General features: G+C 36.4%; 2 protein-coding genes across 6 annotated transcripts; both read left to right on the forward strand.

The window, feature by feature from the left end:
- The first annotated feature begins 3270 nt into the window (after positions 1-3270).
- LOC112164482 (cyclin-T1-4) lies at positions 3271-9118 on the forward strand. 2 transcript variants are annotated; one of them, XM_024300688.2, is made up of 7 exons: positions 3271-3414; positions 4594-4916; positions 6389-6470; positions 6740-6874; positions 7116-7291; positions 7374-7552; positions 7861-9118. In XM_024300688.2, exons 2-7 carry the CDS (start codon positions 4684-4686, stop codon positions 8844-8846), a joined length of 1791 nt encoding a protein of 596 aa, XP_024156456.1. In that variant the 5' UTR covers positions 3271-3414; positions 4594-4683; the 3' UTR covers positions 8847-9118. The 2 variants fall into 2 exon arrangements, with proteins under 2 accessions (XP_024156456.1, XP_024156457.1); XM_024300689.2 differs by having other exon boundaries at positions 7374-7525.
- A 6934-nt stretch (positions 9119-16052) lies between these two features.
- LOC112164484 (cyclin-T1-3) lies at positions 16053-20994 on the forward strand. 4 transcript variants are annotated; one of them, XM_024300693.2, is made up of 8 exons: positions 16055-16206; positions 16621-16748; positions 17024-17340; positions 17736-17817; positions 18277-18411; positions 18871-19046; positions 19128-19279; positions 19617-20994. In XM_024300693.2, the coding sequence occupies exons 3-8, from the start codon at positions 17117-17119 to the stop codon at positions 20651-20653; spliced, it is 1806 nt and encodes a 601-aa protein (XP_024156461.1). In that variant the 5' UTR covers positions 16055-16206; positions 16621-16748; positions 17024-17116; the 3' UTR covers positions 20654-20994. The 4 variants fall into 4 exon arrangements, with proteins under 4 accessions (XP_024156460.1, XP_024156461.1, XP_024156462.1 ...); XM_024300694.2 differs by having other exon boundaries at positions 16086-16206; positions 16624-16748; XM_024300692.2 differs by lacking the exon at positions 16621-16748 and having other exon boundaries at positions 16053-16206.
- Positions 20995-21017: the final 23 nt, after the last annotated feature.

The following is a 21017-nucleotide window of genomic DNA, read 5'->3' on the forward strand; positions in this document are numbered from 1 at the left end:
CGTCGTCTTTTGAAATTTTCATTTCTAACTAATTATTTCATCCATGTAGGGGATTGTTGGAAAATTTGATAATAAATATTTTATTTTTCATAATTTGTGGATGAATAATTTAGTGAAAACGTGTGAAGTTGAATAAATGTAAATTACTATGGAATGAGAAGTCATGGCTGATCACAAAAGATAACTTTGAATGAAAAGTCATCTCTCCTCAAAAAGTTACCTTACATCTATAAAACACTTACTACACCATATTCTGAAAATAACTTTTTGAATTCATCTTTCCTTCTCTTCTTTTATATACATATGTGCCGTTCCTAGTGCCTTAAAAACCAATTGAGTCTTTTCAAGAGAGAGTTCATACACAATCTAAGTTCGTTGTTCTTGAGGTTTGGATTGCTACTACTACAAGAAGAAAGTCGTTGTATCATGGAAGACGTTTGTCATTAAAACCCTTTAAGCAAAGATGAGGAGGCAATTTCATCTTAAGGGCATAGAACCAAGTTCTAGACTCGATCATATTGTTTAAGGTTTTTCTAACTTTCATTCGTTTTGCATTGTTTAGATTTATGCGTTCTATTTGGTATATTGTGTGCAAAAATATTTTCTTGATTTATCTATTAATATAGCAATTAGACTATATATTTACCAACATCATATTAGTCGCATAATTCATTAGTTTGTCAATTTTTGAACTCTTTAATTTTGTTTTTTGAACAAGTGTATTTCATAGCAGCCACAAAACGCAGTAGAACAACATAAATATTAAGCAACCACCATCGATTTTGAACTCTAAAGTATTAATACTAGTTAGAGTTATAGATTTTTAAAATATGAATTTTATATGAAAAATTGAGACATTATTTACTGATTTATAAAAATTTGTGTCGACTCAAACAATTGCTAATTCCATATTTTTGCTTACTAAATGAGATTTTTCATAGCGTTTCAAAATTTTTTTTTTAAGTAGCAGGCATGTTTAAAAATAGTATTTACATTCAGTTTATTTCCATTCCAACAAATCAAAACGCCTCCTCAAAAGCCAACTGAAGAAGCACAAACAAACTTATCAAAAGGGAGTTTAGAAGCAAGCCTAGAAGCTGCATTATCATCAAGCTTAGTATCTAGACAGCAAAATAATGTCTAAGGCGTCTCAATCTGATTCAAAACTGCATCCCTGATGACCAAGGTCTATTGCATGCTCAGCAGGATCAAAAGCCCCAAGACCAAGGTCTTTTGCATGCTCATCAAAGACCTATCTATTCCATAACCCTCAAACTTGACAGTAAAACTGTTGAGTGAAATATCCTGGCACAAATTCGGTACCTTTACGGTCTGCAAATCGCTAAACTTGAGCTGTTCAATGTGGGGATAGACCTTTTGAGTCTTGCTCAAGTTAGTAACTTGAGTAATTAAGGCTAAAACTCTCTTTACATCATCATATTTGACAAAGTGTGAGCTTGATGAAGCCTCCACATACAAGAACTCATTTCTGAATTGAACCTTGTAAGTGTCCCCGGTCTTGTTAATTATGCCCACAACTTGTTGATCAACCTCAATTATGGTTGAGGGATATATAAAGTAAAAGGGCATCCATATCTATTCAACTTTGGATCTACCCCCACAACTCCATGTACAAGATATGGGAGTCAGCTGATGATAGCAGGAGCTATGAAATCAGTGGTAAAATCTGGAGATGAAACGAGGATGTGAAACCAAAACATCCCTTTACTTGAAAAGCTGTCTCGTGGTTCATGAACGGAACAAAGTATTATCTCAGGGTTACATGAATCGGTTATAGCAAACCACTTCGATTCTCCATAGGGATTCTCATCATTCAACTTGGGCTCGGATTTCGGTCTTTTGAAAAATGAATGCAAGAATGATGAATGTCACAAAAATATTAATCAAATTCTTTTTGAAATTCTATGGCGTTTACTAAACACCACAAAAATATTAAGAGATATTTTTTGTTTAACTTTTATTTTTTTGAAGAATATCATATCGATATATATTAATACTCAAGCAAAAAAGAATCATTGCATATCCTCCCTCTACCATATATGGGTAGATAAAGAGTTTGTGGTAGTAGCACAGTGATACATATATTATGTCCAATCATTTAACGGTTCCATGACACTTAGTAAACGCCATTAAGATAGAGGCAGGTCTAATGTTCGATCTAGTCTAATGTCAAAGAGAAGGCCGCAAACGAGGAGATAAAAGAGAGAACTGGAAGAAGAAGAGCTAAACATAAAAAATAAAAATAAAAAGAGAAAAAAAATAAATTTAAAAAAAGAAGAAGAGGAAGTGAAGGTATATATAATAGAAATTTAAGCGTGGAAGGGATTGTCACATGATCTATTGGTTCAATTTAATCAAAGTGAAACTAGACACACAAATTGTAACCAAATAAAGAAATACACAAGTGTACTATATAAATATGTGTGTGTGTTAAAAAACTTACAATCAAATCTGCCAGAGCAATCTCAAGTGTATACTCTTGCGTTAGTCCTCGTGCGTTTGTTGCCAACGGAGAAAGAACACTCCGATTGCTGCTGCTTTCCGAGCTCATTGTGCCAAACCTTCAAACCACCTGCAAAAACAACACAAAATCACGAAAATCAAGACCTACAAACATCACCGTCGGTGAAACCAAATGCAATGCTACTTCATCAGAACAATAAAGTTCAAGGATTAACGAAACGGAGAGTAACGGAACGGACCTATTGGTCCAAAATTGAGAATACAATGATTAAACATGTGAAATTAGAATGAAAAAGACTGAAGTGTTTTTCAATTAAAAGTTCAAGGAATAAATATTATTTAATCCAAATTTTATTAATACAAAAATAATATTTAATTATTATAAAAACGGATCAGATCAACCAAAATCCGTGTTTATTCATTTAAATAAACAAATTAATATCTCAACGGATCAAATTTTCAATCCAAGCTCGTTCAATAACCACAAATCTAGAGCGGATACGGATCAAAATCCGGTCCATCTACAGATCTACTTGCAATTGACCTTAAAAATTGTTTGTGATCGGTGTGGTTGTTCAATTAGTTTTTTTTTTGTTAGAAAAATATAAAAAGTAACAAGGCAAATTAAAATTACAAAGCAAATTAAAAATCGTGTTTTTGTTTTTCCTCCAAATGGAGAATTTGAACTTTGAAAACCCCATCCACCCAAAATCACACACGTGTCATCCAACACACAAAAGAGAAAAGAAAAGGAATAGTAGGCTCTCTCTCTAATTTTCCCTCAAGTCTTAAAAACCGGGCCTCAACCCAAACCGCGATTCTTCTCTCTCTCTCTGTCGCTCTCCTCAGAGTCTCCACAGCATAAACCCTAAAATCCAAAATTGGTTACTTGTTTTGCCCTAGCTGCCCTCTCCTATTCGTCAATTCCAGGTAACAACACTATCTTCTTCTTACTTTGGTTTCGCGCATTTGCTTTTCCATTCAATTCTACCCGTCTCATTCAATTTTACGAACCATTTTAAGCGCGCATTATGCCAAATTTACCCTATTTTGATATCGCAAATGCGAACCAGAGAGATGGGTTTTGTTTTATTAGGGTTTTCTGTAGTTTTTTATACTGGGAAGATTGGCGCTTTAGGATAATGCTCGGTTTATATTTATTGAATTTCATGAGAATAGGTTTTAGAAGAAAAGGGGGTGCGGGTAGGGTTTTCAATGATTAATTTTTTATGTATTTTATTTTATATATTTGTCGAAATTCTTTGTGATTCTGCAATTGATTGAGCTAGCAAATGTAGTCGTATAGATCTTGAAACTTCATACATAATCCGAGCTGTCATTTCATTGCAAAACCGCTAAAATAAAGGAGCATGAATTTTGGTGCAGTATCGAAAGATGAACAATTGGGTACTGGTTTCCGCTATAGAAGTATTGATGAATGGTGAATGAATTAGTGGCCTTTTGTAGATTAAATTCATGAGAAGGGGAACTTGTAAAAGATAGTTGATTGACGTGTCCTACATTGTTATCCACTGTAGCATATAGGGTAGTTATTGAGAGACTTGTTAAGGACTTGAAGAACTAAACGTTTGCAGCTTATGAATCGTTTATTTATTTTAATTTATATACGTTTTTGTGATATCGACCTCATCAACTTTATCTGCGAAGGATTATGGTTTTCTGTTGAGAATTCGTTTGGCCTCATGGCTTAGTATCTGAAATTCTGAATTGCTTCCAATATATGTATAAACTTGAGACATGACTAGGAAAACGCCCACTTTAACTCATTTGTATCGTGATGCAAGAGTACTGTTGACATAGAAAGTTCAGTCTTATATGAGGATGCAGATACAAATTGCATATCAAATGGAAGAAAAAGTTAGTAGTTGGAAGAAAGAAACAGAATTTTATTTCATGGACATGAGGTGAAAAAAAAAGGGCATTGTGTTTGGCTAGCTGGGGTGCTAAATTTAACAGTTACTTTAATGATTGCATGCTTGGTTTCTGTGTTTTGTTTATATTTTTGGTTAGTGCACAACGCCACTTAATTTCGTGATTTATATATTCTATGGCCAACTCGTCCTCACCAACCTCTTAATTCATGAACAGGAAGCTACGGGACTGTCCCAATCTACAACATTCAACATTATAAATTTTGTATATCCGGTTTGTTGTAAATTTGTGAGCAGAGATATACATATGGCTGGTTTTTTGCCGGCTGAGTCCTCTCATAGTGGAATCACTGGTATGTATGATGGTGGGTCCTCTAATGCTCAGGAGAGGCTGGAGGAGGGATCCTGTTGGTACTTTTACAGAAAGGAAATTGAAGAAAATTCTCCATCTAGACTAGATGGCATTGACTTGAAGAAGGAGACATATCTACGCAAGTCATACTGTACTTTTCTACAAGATTTGGGCATGAGACTTAAAGTGTGAGTTTCTGAGACTTACCTCCAAATTTATTTCGTTTGCCATTTATCTTGAACCGATTCTTTGTTGTTTAGGTTGTCATTTAGCTTTGTAGTTGTATTTTATCTTAACTTTTGTGGCTCTGCCTAACTTTTTCGTAGATTGTCATATCATTTGTATCACAGTATGTTTTTGTATTCCTGAAACCAAAACCTGTAGACATGCTGCATTTGCTGATATATATAGCATCATCTGAGAAGTATTTTTATATTAAAGTAGTTTTGAATTCTTACACTTCATTTCAGAATATTCCATTTCTTATAAAAAAGATAAGATAGAATCTTGATGCTTTGAAGATTGTTTTAAGGAAGATATAATGTTTTGAAGCTTTCTATTCCTCACAAATGCCCTTTGGGTATACAAATCAGGTGGCTTAATATATTTTAGGATTTTGGCATATAGGAAGTGTATGATTTTTTATGGCTATATCTTTACAAGAAACGATACACACTACTGCTGGCTTCTGCCATTATCAAGTCGAACCTAAACTTGTCAACTATATTTTTGCATGTAAAGTGCAGAAAAGTGACTACGTTTTATTTATGATTGTTTAGTAAGATCTTAATAGACAATGAGGTTGTGGGCAAGTGTGTATTCTATAGAATTCAACAGGTTCTTTTTATTTTATAGAATTCAACAGTTTCTTTTGTAATCTTGGCTTATTTTTTGGCATGATTACTCTTGATTCTTTAAAAAAAGCAAGTCAAGACAAACTCTTCATCCTTCTTTATTTCAGGTATTTGTCTCTATTTAATACCTTGCAAAATATAAGTGGGAAGTTTAACACTTTGCTTGTTTACGTCAAAAGTTTGAAAGAAGTTTCCCCTTCGTATTGGTTCATGTTTTGGATTTTGCTGCTCACCTTTTCTGAGTTATTGCTTCTAGTCATATCTGGATTTGAATTTTTTGGTGCCCTCCAGTTTGTTAAGAAGTTTTTGGAATACTAGGGTTCCATTAGTGTTGTACTTGTTTATTTTGTATTTTTTTTCAATAGCTATAGTAAAAAGATGAATGGTAAACTGTTTGGTATTGTACATAAAAGCAACGGTATACAAGTCAATGCACCTGAAAGTTAGGTAAATGTTATTTAGAGCTGCTTTGTGTTTAAGCCTTTTGTTTTGCTGTTTTTTTTATCCGTTTTGTTGATTTGTTCCTGTAAATCTGTTTGGCTTGTAGTGATTCTTTAGTACAAGTTCTGCTTCTTTGGCTTGATTTTTTAATCTAGAATGCTTTTAGTTTTCTCTGTCCGACTTGATTTCTAAGACAGATTTAAGTTTGATTTGAATCTTGATTAATACTATCCTAGTAGGCTTGTTACAGATTGCTATTGACATTGTAAATCTTTCTTTCCATATTAGGTTTGCATATACTTTTCTTACTTTGTTTTGACTCATTGTTTCAGCATGATCATAGTCTTGAATGTTTTGTTATGCAGACCCCAGGTAACAATTGCAACAGCCATAATTTTCTGTCACCGATTTTTTCTTCGACAATCACATGCAAGAAATGATAGAAGGGTGAGCACTGATAATATGAATGCCCTCCAACCCCTATGGTTGGCTTTTCTATTTATTTTATGTCTGAGTTAGTTTAGACTTTCTACCTGGGGTAATAGCTAACTTGCGGTGTTGGCTGTTGTTGACTCTTACACATTTTTATAATTCTATTTTCAATCTGGAAAAGATAAATAGGAGAAAAGAAAAAGTACTAATGAACAAATTATAAAGAACTGAGATCATGATCATGCTCAGTGGTGACTGACTAAACTCTTAAAATGTTACTGCAGACTATTGCAACAGTTTGTATGTTTCTTGCTGGCAAGGTTGAAGAAACTCCACGGCCACTGAAAGATGTTATCATCGTTTCTTATGAAATTATACATAAGAAGGATCCTGCAGCAGTTCAGAAGATCAAGCAAAAGGTAGTTTTCACAACAGTGCGTGTACACAATACATTCCTGTACCTCATTAGTCATTGTATTCATATTTGTGTTACGCACTACTCATTAAGATCATCCTAATAATTTTGGAAATCATGAACTCATGATAATCGTTTGCTGTCTATTTTACCTCAAGATCTCAAGGCCAATTACGTGGCCTAGAATATTTCTTCTCTGTTTTTAATTTGATCATTGTGTTATAATACAATCTGAAATACTGCAGGAGGTATATGAACAGCAGAAAGAACTAATTCTTAGTGGAGAGAGGGTTGTTCTTGCAACTCTTGGTTTTGATCTTAATTTACTGCATCCTTATAAACCCCTTGTTGAGGCGATAAAGAAATTTAAAGTAGCTCAAAATGCCCTTGCTCAAGTTGCATGGAATTTCGTCAATGATGGGTATGCTTGATCGCAGTAAATATATTCTGCTTGTCTTTGGCCTTTCTTCGTTTACTTCTTGAACTTGGAATGTGGCATGCAGACTTCGGACATCTCTTTGCTTGCAATTTAAACCCCACCACATTGCAGCTGGTGCCATTTTCCTCGCTGCCAAATTCCTCAAAGTAAAGCTCCCGTCAGATGGCGAGAAGGTCTGGTGGCAAGAGTTTGACGTCACCCCACGCCAGTTGGAGGGTGGGTGTCCTCATTTTAATTCAGTAGGTGATGCTACAGAACAATCAACAGTGTCCGTTTCCCACCCTTTGTTCTCCATCAGTCCAGATTTGCCTCCATTATTTTTTCTGCCCTTCTAATTCCTTTTCTTACTCAAATAAGTATAGCAGGTCTAAGGAAAACTTAAAAGTTCAAAGTTTAGAACGAGTTGGGAATAAAATGAAAATGGTTTGGCCAATTACATTAGTGTTGCTGGGAAGAATTAATAGTAATTGGATCATCTGTAACTTATTGTTAAACAGTTTTGTGAATATATGGCCTTGTCAGCTTTAATCTTACACAATTGTTTTCTGCAGAAGTTAGCAATCAAATGTTGGAACTTTATGAACAAAATAGAGCTCCAGCTTCCAATGAAGTGGAAGGAAGTACAGCTAGTGGTGCTAGTCATCGGGCCCCGCCAAAAGGTACAGCTAGCAATGAAGAACATGCTACAAGACCTGGAACCTTGAAATCTTCATCATCTAGACCAGCTTCTGAGCATTCAGATGTTGACAATGGTGATGGACCCCCCAGAACCACCCAAAGTCGAAATAATGACTGCAGAAGTACAGAAACGAATAATGCTTCTGACCAAAATGTGGATGTTGAATGCAAAGATAATCAGCACCCCAGACCAATGTCATCCCACCAGGAAAAAGGAGGACAATCTCTAAATGCATCAAAATTTGCATCAGATGGATGTGGTGAAGGTCAAGATAATAATGGGACATGCGAAACAAGAGAAGCCGGGGAATTGCAGGACAAACAATTTGATCGAAGTGTGGAGAATAGAACAGGTGCACTTGGCCAGTCACCTCAGGATGTTATAAAAAAGATTGACAGAAACAAGGTGAAGGCAGCGCTGGAGAAACGTAGGAAGTCTCAGGGTGATATGGCTCGAAAGAAAGATTTGATGGATGAAGATGATCTCATTGAGAGGGAACTGGAAGATGGTATTGAACTTGCTGCTGGGAGTCAAAGCCGGTCTAAGCCCTCAAATGGACCAGAACATGAGAACATACATGACGGAAAACATCAAGACAGTGTTGGGTATGGTGGAACTGATATAAATACTGTGGAAGAAGGTGAGGTATCTGCACATGATGATGGTGGCCAGGGATACCAATCACCCAAACGCAAGGCAGAAAGCCCGAACCTCGATGCTGTAGAGAAGAAGCAGCGTCGTGATTATGAGCCTGGAACCTCCCACCATAATGGGTTTGATTATGGAGAAGATCATGGCAGGAGGGTTGGACACTCAGAAAGGGATCAGAAAAGGCAAGCACAGGAGAATCATGTTTGAGGTAGCTGGATAGTCTTGAGTTAATCTTGTGAGTTCTCTTCATGCACAATTGTACACTGATTTCTTTGCAGACTATCCTCGGTATGCTCATCTGATCCTTTATTATTCCTGGTATCGGAATAATATATAATTGATGTTTCCAAAGGGACCCGAAGGCTCCTTCTCATGTTTTGGATGCTGTATCTTGATTGATGGTTAAATTGTGAAGAAACTTCCAATATTTGAGAATCATCAATTATATATAAAATTATTGCAATTTTTGTAGGGTATCATGTATATCTATTCCATTGTCCATGGTTAGAGACTTGGTTGACAATATGATAATCAACTTAAGAGGGATAGATAATCCATTGCAATCACAATTTCTTTTTAACATTCTCATTCACATTCTTACGAGGAAGTTATACACATGGTACTAGCCAGTTGTATAATCGTATTATGGTGGTTAGTCACTATGATATCAAGTCTTACTATGGTGGTCATCTGCTATTTGTTTGGCTTCTCCTCCTTTCCGTTGTGTCTAAGTGGACTGAAATGATCAATACTCGATCTGTTGGTTTGTATGAGAACATAATTGCAATACAAACAAGGTATGTACATGTTTTTCATTGTCAATTTCTCCTTAGCAGTGCATCAAGGAGGTATGAGGCTATGACCGTATGAGCGTGACCACGCTTTAATTTTACTAAGATATCTTTTTAAATGCCTATTGACTTGATATAAACATTTTCACTTTTGAGCATTCTACTTGAAATGAAATAACTAGGATATGTTTAAGAAGTATCAGCCAAAATTTCTGAGCCGGCGCAACTCCGATAAGAAACTTACCTGCGGTGGAAGCTGTTGAGCATAACTAAAACTGAAAAGGAATGAGGAATCAGTCCATCGGGATCTGCTATTAACTGACATGGCTTCGATATTGTCCACAACATAACCGCCTCTGCTTAGGCGTCAGGTCTAATCTAAAAAAATGAATGTTCTTGGTGCAATTTGTTATATTTTACCTCATCATTTTCTAATGTGAGATTTTTCCTTTCCCAAAACCATATATATATGAACCCCACTAGCACTGCCAAACCGAAGGGTCCCCAAAGATGGGAAGAGAAAGCCTGAAATCAACAATGCTAAAACACTACTCTATTGCACCACTATCGAGTCGAATCTCGAAGCTCGGCCACCAACTTGCCACCAACTACCCTAAAAATTCTTAATGGAGCTCTAGGGAGACATTTGTTAACGTCGAAATATATGAAGATTTATTTTGCGATTTACTTCATGAGGTGGAAATGGCTTGAGCACAAATGTTATTTGTTAATGTCGAAGTATATGAAGATTTATTTTGCGATTTACTTCATGAGGTGGAAATGGCTTGAGCACAATTGTTTCTTCTGCGACTTTCAATCCATAACTTGATTGGAAGACGAGTCATATTTCGGTTGATTTTTCGGGATTGTCTTATCAAACTATATAGCCATTTGCTGGTGTTTCTACAATTTCCCAACAGGCCGGGAATGATGAATTCGTTCGGTGCTCTTCATCACCTATAAAATAGAGATCACGGCCAAAGAGAGGGGTCAGTGTGTGACCCTATAACCGTCCAATGCTCAAGTTAATTGAGTGGCTAGTTTGGCAGAGTAACGGTGTCACAACAAAATATACTAGACTCCAAACACACCTTATGGGTGTGAATAATTACTTGAGAAGTTATTCCAAGGAATATAGAGAAAATTGATGCACAAATTCATATTTTGTTTTTGATTTTTGATTTTTTTTTTTGTTAAATTTCTTTTGTTTTTCTTTTATTTGTGAATTGACCATTTTGTTTTTTTCAAATATTTCAATTTAAATATTTTTTAATATTTAAAGGATATTTTGGTAAAAAATTTCTGTTTTGGTTGACAAACTCTCCTCTCTTAATAATAGTATAGATATATATATATATATATATATGTCCGCTTTAAAATTAAAGTGTGAACTTCGAGTTTTGGGTCACTTTTCGGTCGCATATCTACATCTCGACCGTTCAGTTTTTAGGTACTAGTGTATAGATTATCTCTGTGAATTTTCAGTTAAATTGATGATCATTGATTACTGCCTTAAAGCTATATATATATATATAAATATATATATATATATATATATATATATATATATATATATATATATATAAAACGGCCTTGAGGGTGTCACATCTTTTTCTTGATGTGAAGTCCTAGAATTATGAAATGTCATTGTACATATAAAGAATGTTCTCTTCAAGGGCTCAAATGTGTTGGAATTTAGTTAGAATATTTCAAAATACCAGCTATATTTGAAACCTCCATTGTGTTAGGGTTATAATAATTCTCTAGTTATTAGTCTGCTAATTAGGGTAATTAGTTTGTTCTAATTAGCGGTTAATTAACTAGTTAGTTGCATTAGTCTCTTCATACTGGCCTACAGTTGTCCTCCACGTAGGCTATTTTCTCTCTCTATCCTATAGCTGCTATATATGCCTTGTCGGTGTGTACTTTGAACAATTAAGATCAATACCAGCTATTTTTCCTTCTTCGTTTTACATTTTCTCAAGAACTTTCATGGTATCAGGTCCCAGGTTACGATTGTGGTGATCTTGGAGCCCTAAGCGTCTAATATCGTAGCTCAGATTCTCTCTTCTCTCTTCTGCAAGCTTTCTTCGATCTCAGATAAGTTGCTCAGTGATGGTTCTTGTTGAACTTGTGAAGTTTTTAAGCCAATTTTGTTGAAGTAGTATATGAAATTGATATGATTTACCTTCATAATGTAGCATCGAAGCTTTGGATTTGAGTTGTGATTACTTGACTACTACTTCTGTTCACTGAAATTTGGTGGAAGATTATAGATCTGTGATTTGTGACTGAAATATGACATCGAAGCTTTGGATTTGTGTTTTGAACACTTGATTACTGTTTTTGTTCGATGAAAATTGCTGAAAGTGCCTAGATCTGTGATTTGTGGTCATAAATATGGTGTTGCTGAAATTGAAGACTCAGAGTTGCTTCTCGTTTGTTCAAGAGATAATTGATATTCAGTTTATTACCTGTGTTCGATTTACTGCTTCATTTCTGAAAACACGATCTATAGAAAAGTACTTCTTGGGAGTGAAAGGTTTCTGCGCACAATCCTGTGCTAGCTTGTAAAGCATCCTGGAGGAAACAGCAGTTGTGTGAGTCCGCAGAAGATTCTTATTCCTTGAAGTTGTTCATCTCTAGCAACAGTTTCTGCTCTTCTAGTTACTTGAGCTTTCAGTTCATACTCGGATTCAAGCCTTATGGTCTAGTTGATTAAGTGAAGATAATTGGTGGCATATTTTGGGGTTTGTCTGGATGAATTGTTTCTCAGTGAAGATAATAGTGGGAAATTAATCTCTTTTTATGTGGTTGGTGAAGGATGAAGTTTGCTACCTCTTATTGATTGTGTGGTAATCATTTGAAGCGGAAGCATTGGTGTTTTGTTACCTTATACTCTTTTAGTCATGAATAGCAATAATCAGCCACTCATCTATATGCTCTCGAGCATTTACAATTTATTGCCTGTGAAGTTGGATGATACCAATTACATTACTTGGTTATTTCAAATGGAAATTATGGTCAAAAGCCTTGGCTCAGAGGGATACATTGATGGTTCATATTCTTCTCCACCTCAGTTCTTGATAACTGATGGTAGCATGAATGCTGAAGTTACAAGGGAGTTTCAAGAATGGGAAAAGAATGATACAGCACTGATGACTCTTATCATTGCCACTTTATCTAGTGAAGCATTATCTTTTGTAGTTGGAAGCAATAATTCATGTGAAGTGTGGAGAAATTTGAGGGTGAGATATGGTGTCTCTTCTAGAACAGCTGCTATGCAACTCCAAACAAAACTATACACAATCCAGAAAGGTAATGATACTATAGATAAGTATTTTCAGCGTATCAAGGACATTACTGATCAATTAGCTTCTTTTGGCATTCATATTCCCGAGGAAGAGATTATTATCATTGCTGTCAATGGCCTTCCCTCTGAGTACCTAACTTTCAAAATAGTAATCAAAGCTCAGATTACAACTATGACAATGATTAAATTCCGTTCTCTTTTACTTGATGAGGAGTCTACTATGGATCAATCTATGAAGACTATGCAGAATGGAATGCCTACTAGTAATCCAGTTCTAAATCAAGGAATGCAATGGAATGGTGATGATATTGGTAGTATGGTGTCTCCTGCTATTTTTGTTGCTCAAAATGGAGGGGGAAGTCACATGTTCTACAATGGAGGGATGCAGCAACATAATTTGAGCATTGGAACAAATGGTTACTATTCCAAACATCAACAACTTGCTTCAAACTACAAAGGGAATGTCTCACAGTATAATGGTATTGGCTTCTTCCTCCAGCAACCTGTTGTTCAACATCAACAAAATGGCGGAAACAAGAACTACAGTTCACAAGGAGGTGTATCTCAATTACCTAACATTTCAAATCAAGGCTTTGGTGGCTTCATTGGCAACAAACTTGGACATGATCACTCGGCATCTGTGAATAAATTTGATCAAGTCATGGGGGATTACAAGATAAGGGATGATCGAAAGGAACGAGCTAGTGTCCCTGTTGATATCAGAGTTTCTAATCCCAGAGCTTCTTCTCCACATGCACCCGGTAATCCAAGAGAAGCAACCACTGTTCAAACTTCTGTTCCCAGTGCTTCTTCTACTCCTGCAAGCTATAATCCAAGCCAAGTAACTAGTGCTTCTGTTACTTCTGCATCGTCTTCAAAACAGGAACCATAGCTTATTGATGAATTTGATCCGTGTGATTCTGTTTCGGGTGGTCCATTTGGTTCTGTTTCAGCTGTGCCACCTAATTCAAACAATGCTGCAATGGACTTACTTGGTTCCCTATTATCTGCCATTGTGCCGAGTGTATCTACTACTACCACATTTGAAGGTGATGGCATTGTAAATTCTGCTCCAGTGACTATATTTATGGCAACTCCTCCAGATACTACTATGTTGAACTGTAGGCATGCCTTTTATCCTCTGAAGCTATGCCAATCATTGCCACTCATTCCTCCTGGATGAAGCATCTAGACTGATATCTTTCCAGCTTGATGCTCCAAATCTCCTACTTTGCATTGTGATAATATTTCAGCTTTGTCTCTTGCTACAAAACCAGTCTCTCACTCCAAACTCAAATATATTGCGGTTGATGTTCACTTTACTAGAAATCAAGTGAAAGCTGGATGTCTCAAGCTTCAGTTTGTCTCCTCCCATGATCAGCTTGCAGACTTGTTTACGAAAGGTCTTTGTGCACCTCAACATACCTTCTTTTGTTCCAACTTGATGTTACTCTCTCGACATCCTTTTGTTCCAACTTGATGTTACTCTCTCGACATCAAGTTGAGGAGGAGTGTGAAGGCTCTGCTGCGCCACTTGCTGCTACTTAATGGGATTGCTACTTGTTACTTGTTTTCACTCAACACTTGCTCCAACTTGATGTTTCTTCCCCACATCAAGTTGAGGCGGGATGTTAGGGTTATAATAATTCTCTAGTTATTAGTCTGCTAATTAGGGTAATTAGTTTGTTCTAATTAGCGGTTAATTAACTAGTTAGTTGCATTAGTCTCTTCATACTGGCCTACAGTTGTCCTCCACGTAGGCTATTTTCTCTCTCTATCCTATAGCTACTATATATGCCTAGTCGGTGTGTACTTTGAACAATTAAGATCAATACCAGCTATTTTTCCTTCTTCGTTTTACATTTTCTCAAGAACTTTCACATTGAACCTTTAATTGCAGATGGCAATAATCATTAACTCTCTTTGATTGTGATTGACACAAAGATTTCATCAATTTACTCATATATCATTCATTTGTTCAAAGTATGCAACTATGGTGGTTCTTTATTTGCTTTCTTCCGTTTTGGTTTACTCATCAATGTCAAGATATATATTGCCTTTCTATTACATAAGTTACAGAGTTTAAATGTCATTCCTATTTTGACGTTTTGATTCTTCCTAATCAATGTCATAATATTCCTTTCGGTTACATAAGTTACATAGCTTAATTGCTATTGTTAAATTGTCATCACATTGATCATTCCTGCCATATATATAATCCCTAGCTTTCTAGATAAAAGCATACAACAGAAATTCAATCTCCTTTATTACCTTTCCAAGATCAAAGTATTCATGTATTTCCTTTAATTTATCTATTCCACTAAAAGAAAGTTTCAAGCTGTTCGATACGATCCGAGTATTGTGAGTGTACACCTACAAGGATCGAGGTTGTTGTACCCTGGAGGGTAGAGCGCTACAAACCTGCTACATCGAGACATTGTCTTCGAGGGGCGAAATCTACTCTTAAGGGCAGTGTTTACACGCCTCAACCATAAACTTTTTTTCAAATAATATGTCTTTCGGAAGCCTATAAACCCAAGAGATAAGTTCTATAATCCTTATTATTTAATATAGTATGACAATAATATTATTATAATTATTTATTATTAATATATGTTGTATTCGTGTGATTTTGTAGGAGAATCAAAATATGGTGACTCAAGTAGCATCCATCAACCAAATTTTCCAACAAAATGTGGACAATCCGAGCGTCGTGGATTCTCACGTGCCTTCGAAGAATATGTTTGTCAGCTTGTCATGGACATGCTCAATAGTGATCCTCTTAAGGTGTCTAGGGGAATATGATACCGAGTTCATTGGTCATGAACTTAGTATCCGTTTTAAAGGTTTATATCAGTGAGACATCAGAGAAAAAATAAAGATCAGTACAACTGGTTCGGTCATAACATGCCCAGTAGGGATAAGTTTGAGGTTCAATACAATGGGTATAGTCAGATTTTCATTCATATTGAGATAAATCCGATGGTGAGTGTAACTCGTCTCTCATACACATTGAGCCATGAGATGGACTACTAAGTTTTTTAGGGACTGTGAGGGACAAGTGAATCTGACGGCTGAAAATAAATGTACAGTTTTAAGTTGTTATAATTTCTGCTTTTATATTTAATAATAATAAAAAGATATAAAGTGTTGCATTTGTTAATTGTCTTCTGGTTTTGCCATTTAAGAAAGTCAAAGTCATTATTGGAAAAAGCCGACAAAAAGAAAATCCAAACACACTTACATAATTGGTAAGAAGTAAAACCAAATAAAATTAAAAAGCAAAAACATAGATATTAAAAAGGCAAAAACACGGTAATACAAAAGCTAATGCTGGTCCTCGTCCTCAAAACACCGATCTTTCTTTCCTTTTTTTTCCTCTACCTCCCTCCACACTATTAAACCCTAACCTCCTTCCGATTTGGGTTTACTCGGCTCTCGTCTTCTTCAATCCCATATCCAGGTAACAATCACTTCTTCGACTTCCTTTTCTGATTTTCCTTCTTTCCATTTTCAGTTCTGTGTTCGAGCTCAAATTTGTGCTGGGTTTATCGAATTTCGCCCTTCTTGCTCAAATTCAAAGTTCAAAATTGGGTCTTTGCGGTTTCGATAGAAAACCGATCGGTTCCTGTAATTTTCCCAGAAAAAAAAAAAAAAAAAGTATTGGGCTTTTTTCAGTAGCTTTTTTTTTCTTGTTATATGCTTTTGCATTTTAATTAGGAATTGTAAAGTTTGTTACTTGGAGCACTTTGCATACTGCTGAACTTTGATGATTGAGTTAGTGCTATCCTGGAAAGCTAGCTCTTATAATATCGGTGTGATAAACATGTGTACTAGCTTTCGGATAAAGTATCGTTGGCTTTTTTGATCTTTGTAGTAGTTACATTCAGCAGCTGTGTGATGCAAGATGAGAAACCGAAGGATAGAGGTTTGGTTTTCCCCACTACGAGGAAGTTGCAAGTAATTACTCAAAAGGATAGAGTTGAGAAACCCAAAATTAATTAGGTGAATTCTATTGTTTTTCTGCTTGGTGATGCTTTTTTTGTTGTTTTTGTTATTGTATCTAGGAGCTTTTCTCAGTGGATGTCTCGTGAAGTTACTTGTAAATTCTCTTTCTTATATAAAAGATCACTTACTGGATGCTGAATGTACAGTTATGTGACTTGTTGTCATTCATTATACACTAGTTTTATTCTATTCTTTCTTTGTATATCGTTTATGCCCTTTGTGATGCTCTTACGGCCCATTGTTTCTGACTGGTCCTGGTAATTTTTGGGCAGGATATTGCTGGAATTGGGTATTTAGTCTCTACATTTTTGCGCCAATGAACTGTCTATGTCAGAGGTTTTTTTAATTTGTAAGGAGAGATACAGATGGCTTCCTTTTTGTCTGGCGATTCTTCTAACTTTGCTGTGAGTGAAAGTAGTTGCTATAGACAGACTGAGGATAAAGAGGAAGGAGGCTCTTGGTACTTTTCCAGGAAGGAAATTGAAGAAAATTCTCCATCTAAAGTAGATGGCATAGACTTAAAGAAAGAGGCATATCTACGAAAGTCATACTGTACTTTTCTACAAGATTTGGGGATGAGACTTAAAGTGTGAGTTTTAAGCCTTATATATAAATTTCTTATCTGTTTACCCTTTAGCTTCAAAAAAAGGTAGTTTGTTTGATTATATATATATATATATATATTTTCTTTTTCTTTGGGGATGATTATATTCAGATACATTTATATATAAACACATGTCTAAGATTGAAATGGCTGTCATCTGGACTGAAGATATGTAAAGTTATCATAGCTGTGGTACTTCATAAAGATAACTGATAGTTAAATGTTGAGTTTGAACTTTGGAGTTCATTCTAGTGGATTGAGTCTAGTATCTTGTGTTTTGACTCGCACTTTATTATGTGGTGACTCATGTCGTACCAAAAAAATTGAGATCAATGATTCAGCATGTTGGTGATCCTGAACATTTTGTTTTGCTATTGCAGACCCCAGGTAACAATTGCAACAGCCATAATTTTCTGTCATCGGTTCTACGTTTGCCAATCGCATGCAAAGAATGATAGAAGGGTGAGTATTATCAACCTGGAATGGCTTCAATCCATTATGCTTTCATCTTCTGGTTGATATGTATCTGAGTTAGCTTTAGACTTTCTAGCTGAGGTGAAAGGTAATACATTATTTTGGCTGCTTCTATGGCATCTATTTATTCTCTCTCTATCTTGTAAAGGACAATTCTTTTGATGCTTGGGAAGGGAAGCTACTTAGTGAGAAGATACAGTTTATATTTTTCTTCCGCAAGTCTGATATCCATTTAGAGCCCTGATGTGATTAATGAACAAATAGATAATAGGAAAACTGATATAGGACTGATGATTATAGCCGGGCATGAAGCCACATTGGGAGTGGGATTACCATAGTCAGATTTGAAAACCCACTCTCTTTCTAACAACCATAAATATCTGTGTAATTTAAGTGATCTGGAATGAGTTACGTTATTGACTAAATTTTATTAAACATTTATGTCAGACCATTGCAACAGTGTGTATGTTTCTCGCCGGTAAGGTTGAAGAAACTCCCCGGCCTCTGAAAGATGTTATCCTTGTCTCCTATGAAATTATTCATAAGAAGGATCCTGCAGCAGCTCAGAGAATCAAGCAAAAGGTAGTTATCAACTTATCATAATTGTGCTTGTAAATGCATCCCTCTACTTGGTTCTTCCTAATTTTTTTGGGGTGATTCTGATCTATGCACTATTGTTTTTCTTCTCTATTATTCACCCCAAGTTCTCAACTGCTGATTGTATCCCCTCTGCTTATACAACTTTTTCATGTTTAGTTACCTTCTTTAGGTTGAGCATTTACAGTGTGCATGCCCATGTTGCATTATGTTACCTATATGTGTGCCCTCTAGCCAACTACTAAGTCTGCTTGACTGAAAATCAAAGCATTCATTGCTTAACTGTTTGCTCTCTCTCTCTCTCTCTCATCAAATTTACTGTTCAAATATTCTCAGATATGTATAACTGAACATACTGTTTAATTATAGTTTGTGTCAGATGTGAAGTATTTTCTGTTGGTATTTTTTGTTTAGTCTATTCACATATATGCAACAATCACGCAGGAGGTATATGAACAGCAGAAGGAATTGATTTTAACTGGCGAGAGGGTTGTTTTAGGAACTCTTGCTTTTGATTTCAATGTACACCATCCGTATAAACCCCTGGTGGAGGCAATAAAGAAATTCAAAGTAGCTCAAAATGCCCTCGCCCAAGTTGCATGGAATTTTGTTAATGACGGGTATGATTTCTCTTAGTTTATGTCTGTTGCTTGTTCTTGGCCTGTCTTCATTTCTTCTTGAACTTGGAATGTGGCATGCAGACTTCGGACTTCTCTTTGCTTGCAATTTAAGCCCCACCACATTGCAGCTGGTGCCATTTTTCTTGCCGCCAAGTTCCTCAAAGTAAAGCTTCCATCAGATGGCGAGAAGGTCTGGTGGCAAGAGTTTGATGTCACCCCACGCCAATTGGAGGGTGGGTCTCCTTGATTTATTACAATATGTAATACTATGGAGCAATCAATAATGTCCTTTCCCATCCTCATTCTCATCTGATGAATTTCTTCATCATTCTACAGTCTCTACTTTCGACCCTATAAATTTTTTCGTTAGTGTCATATGGTTCTGAGAAAGACCTGAAATGTTCAACCTACCAACCAGGAGAAAGAGCTTTAATATCCCTCACTCCCTCTGTCGCTCTCCCTCCATCCGTCCTCCCACCATAGAGTCCTGTGATCATGTCTTTATTACTTAAGATTTTTTTTTTTTTAAATGTATTTGGTAGTGGTTTCAGTTGACTACTTTTTCTGCAGAGGTTAGCAATCAAATGTTGGAGCTATATGAACAAAATAGATTTCCATCTTCCGACGATGTTGAAGGAACTGTAGCAACTGCTACGAAGACTAAATCCAGGATGGAGCACCAAGACCTGGATCATGGCTCGTCAGTTAAAATTCCGGCCTCACATGAGGCAACAAGTAACAGTCATTTGCAGGCTGGAGGTACAAGATCTGGAACCTCAAGGCCGGCATCTAGGCCTGCATCTGAGCAGTCATATGTTGAGAATGATTACCCCGCTAGAACTTCCCAGAGTCAAAATAATGACTACAGAAGTGCTGGAATGACAGGTTCTTTGGATCAAAATATGGAAGTCGAAGACAATCACCACCCCAAAGTCGAGGAAGCTCAAAATGTATCAAGGTTTGTGTCCGAGGGACGTAGTGAAGAAGGCCAAGAAAGAGAGAGTAATGACAGGAAGGGTGAAATAAGGGAAGGAGGGGACAAACATTTTGGCCGAAATCTGGACAATTCACAAAGTGCCCTTGGTCGATCACCTCAAGAAGCTATTAAGAAAATCGACAAGGATAAAGTAAGGGCAGCATTGGAGAAACGAAGGAAAGCCACTGCTGATATGACCAGGAAAACAGATTTGCTGGATGAGGATGATCTGATTGAGAGGGAGCTGGAAGATGGTATTGAACTGGCTGGTGGGAGTGAGAAAAACAAACGGGACAGAAGGCAAAGCTGGTCCAAGTCCTCACATAGACAAGAACATGAGAGCCTTCATCAGGGAAAACATCGAGAGGGTGTTGGAGATGGTGGACCACGTTTTAGTACTATTGAAGAAGGTGAGGTATCAGCCTTTGAAGCTGGACATGAATTTCCGTCACCCAAATCAAGCAGTCGAAAGAGAAAGGAAGGAAGCCCCCTAGAAATTGTTGCAGAAAAGAAACAGAGACATGATTATCGCCATAATCACTTTGACCATACTGAAAATCATAACAGGGTAGGCAGAGTTGGCCACACTGAAAGGGATAATAAAAGGCCTGTACAGGAGAATCATGTCTGAGGTGGTGTCTACTATCCTGAGAGGATTTGACACGTATCATGATTTCTTTGCTGATGGTTTTGGGTTAAACTGCCCCTTCTTTTCCAGCTTCTGGGAATTGTTCTTGTCAATTAGTATACCTCTCATTTTAGACTTTCATGTATACCTTTCCTCCCCGTACTGTGCTTCAGAAATCCCCAAGAGGCTTTTATCATCCTAAATGGTCTATTCATGCTTCGGATGTAACCCTGTACTATAGTTTTAATGATGAGAATTTGATGTAGAATCTCATAATGGTTAAAATTGAGAAGAAACCCTTGATATTTTCTAATCAATGAGCTGGGATGCGTCATTTTCTTCCCTTTTTCAATTTTGTATTTCTATC

The sequence above is a fragment of the Rosa chinensis genome, chromosome 5 (assembly GCF_002994745.2).
Source record: "Rosa chinensis cultivar Old Blush chromosome 5, RchiOBHm-V2, whole genome shotgun sequence".
NCBI lineage: Eukaryota > Viridiplantae > Streptophyta > Magnoliopsida > Rosales > Rosaceae > Rosa > Rosa chinensis.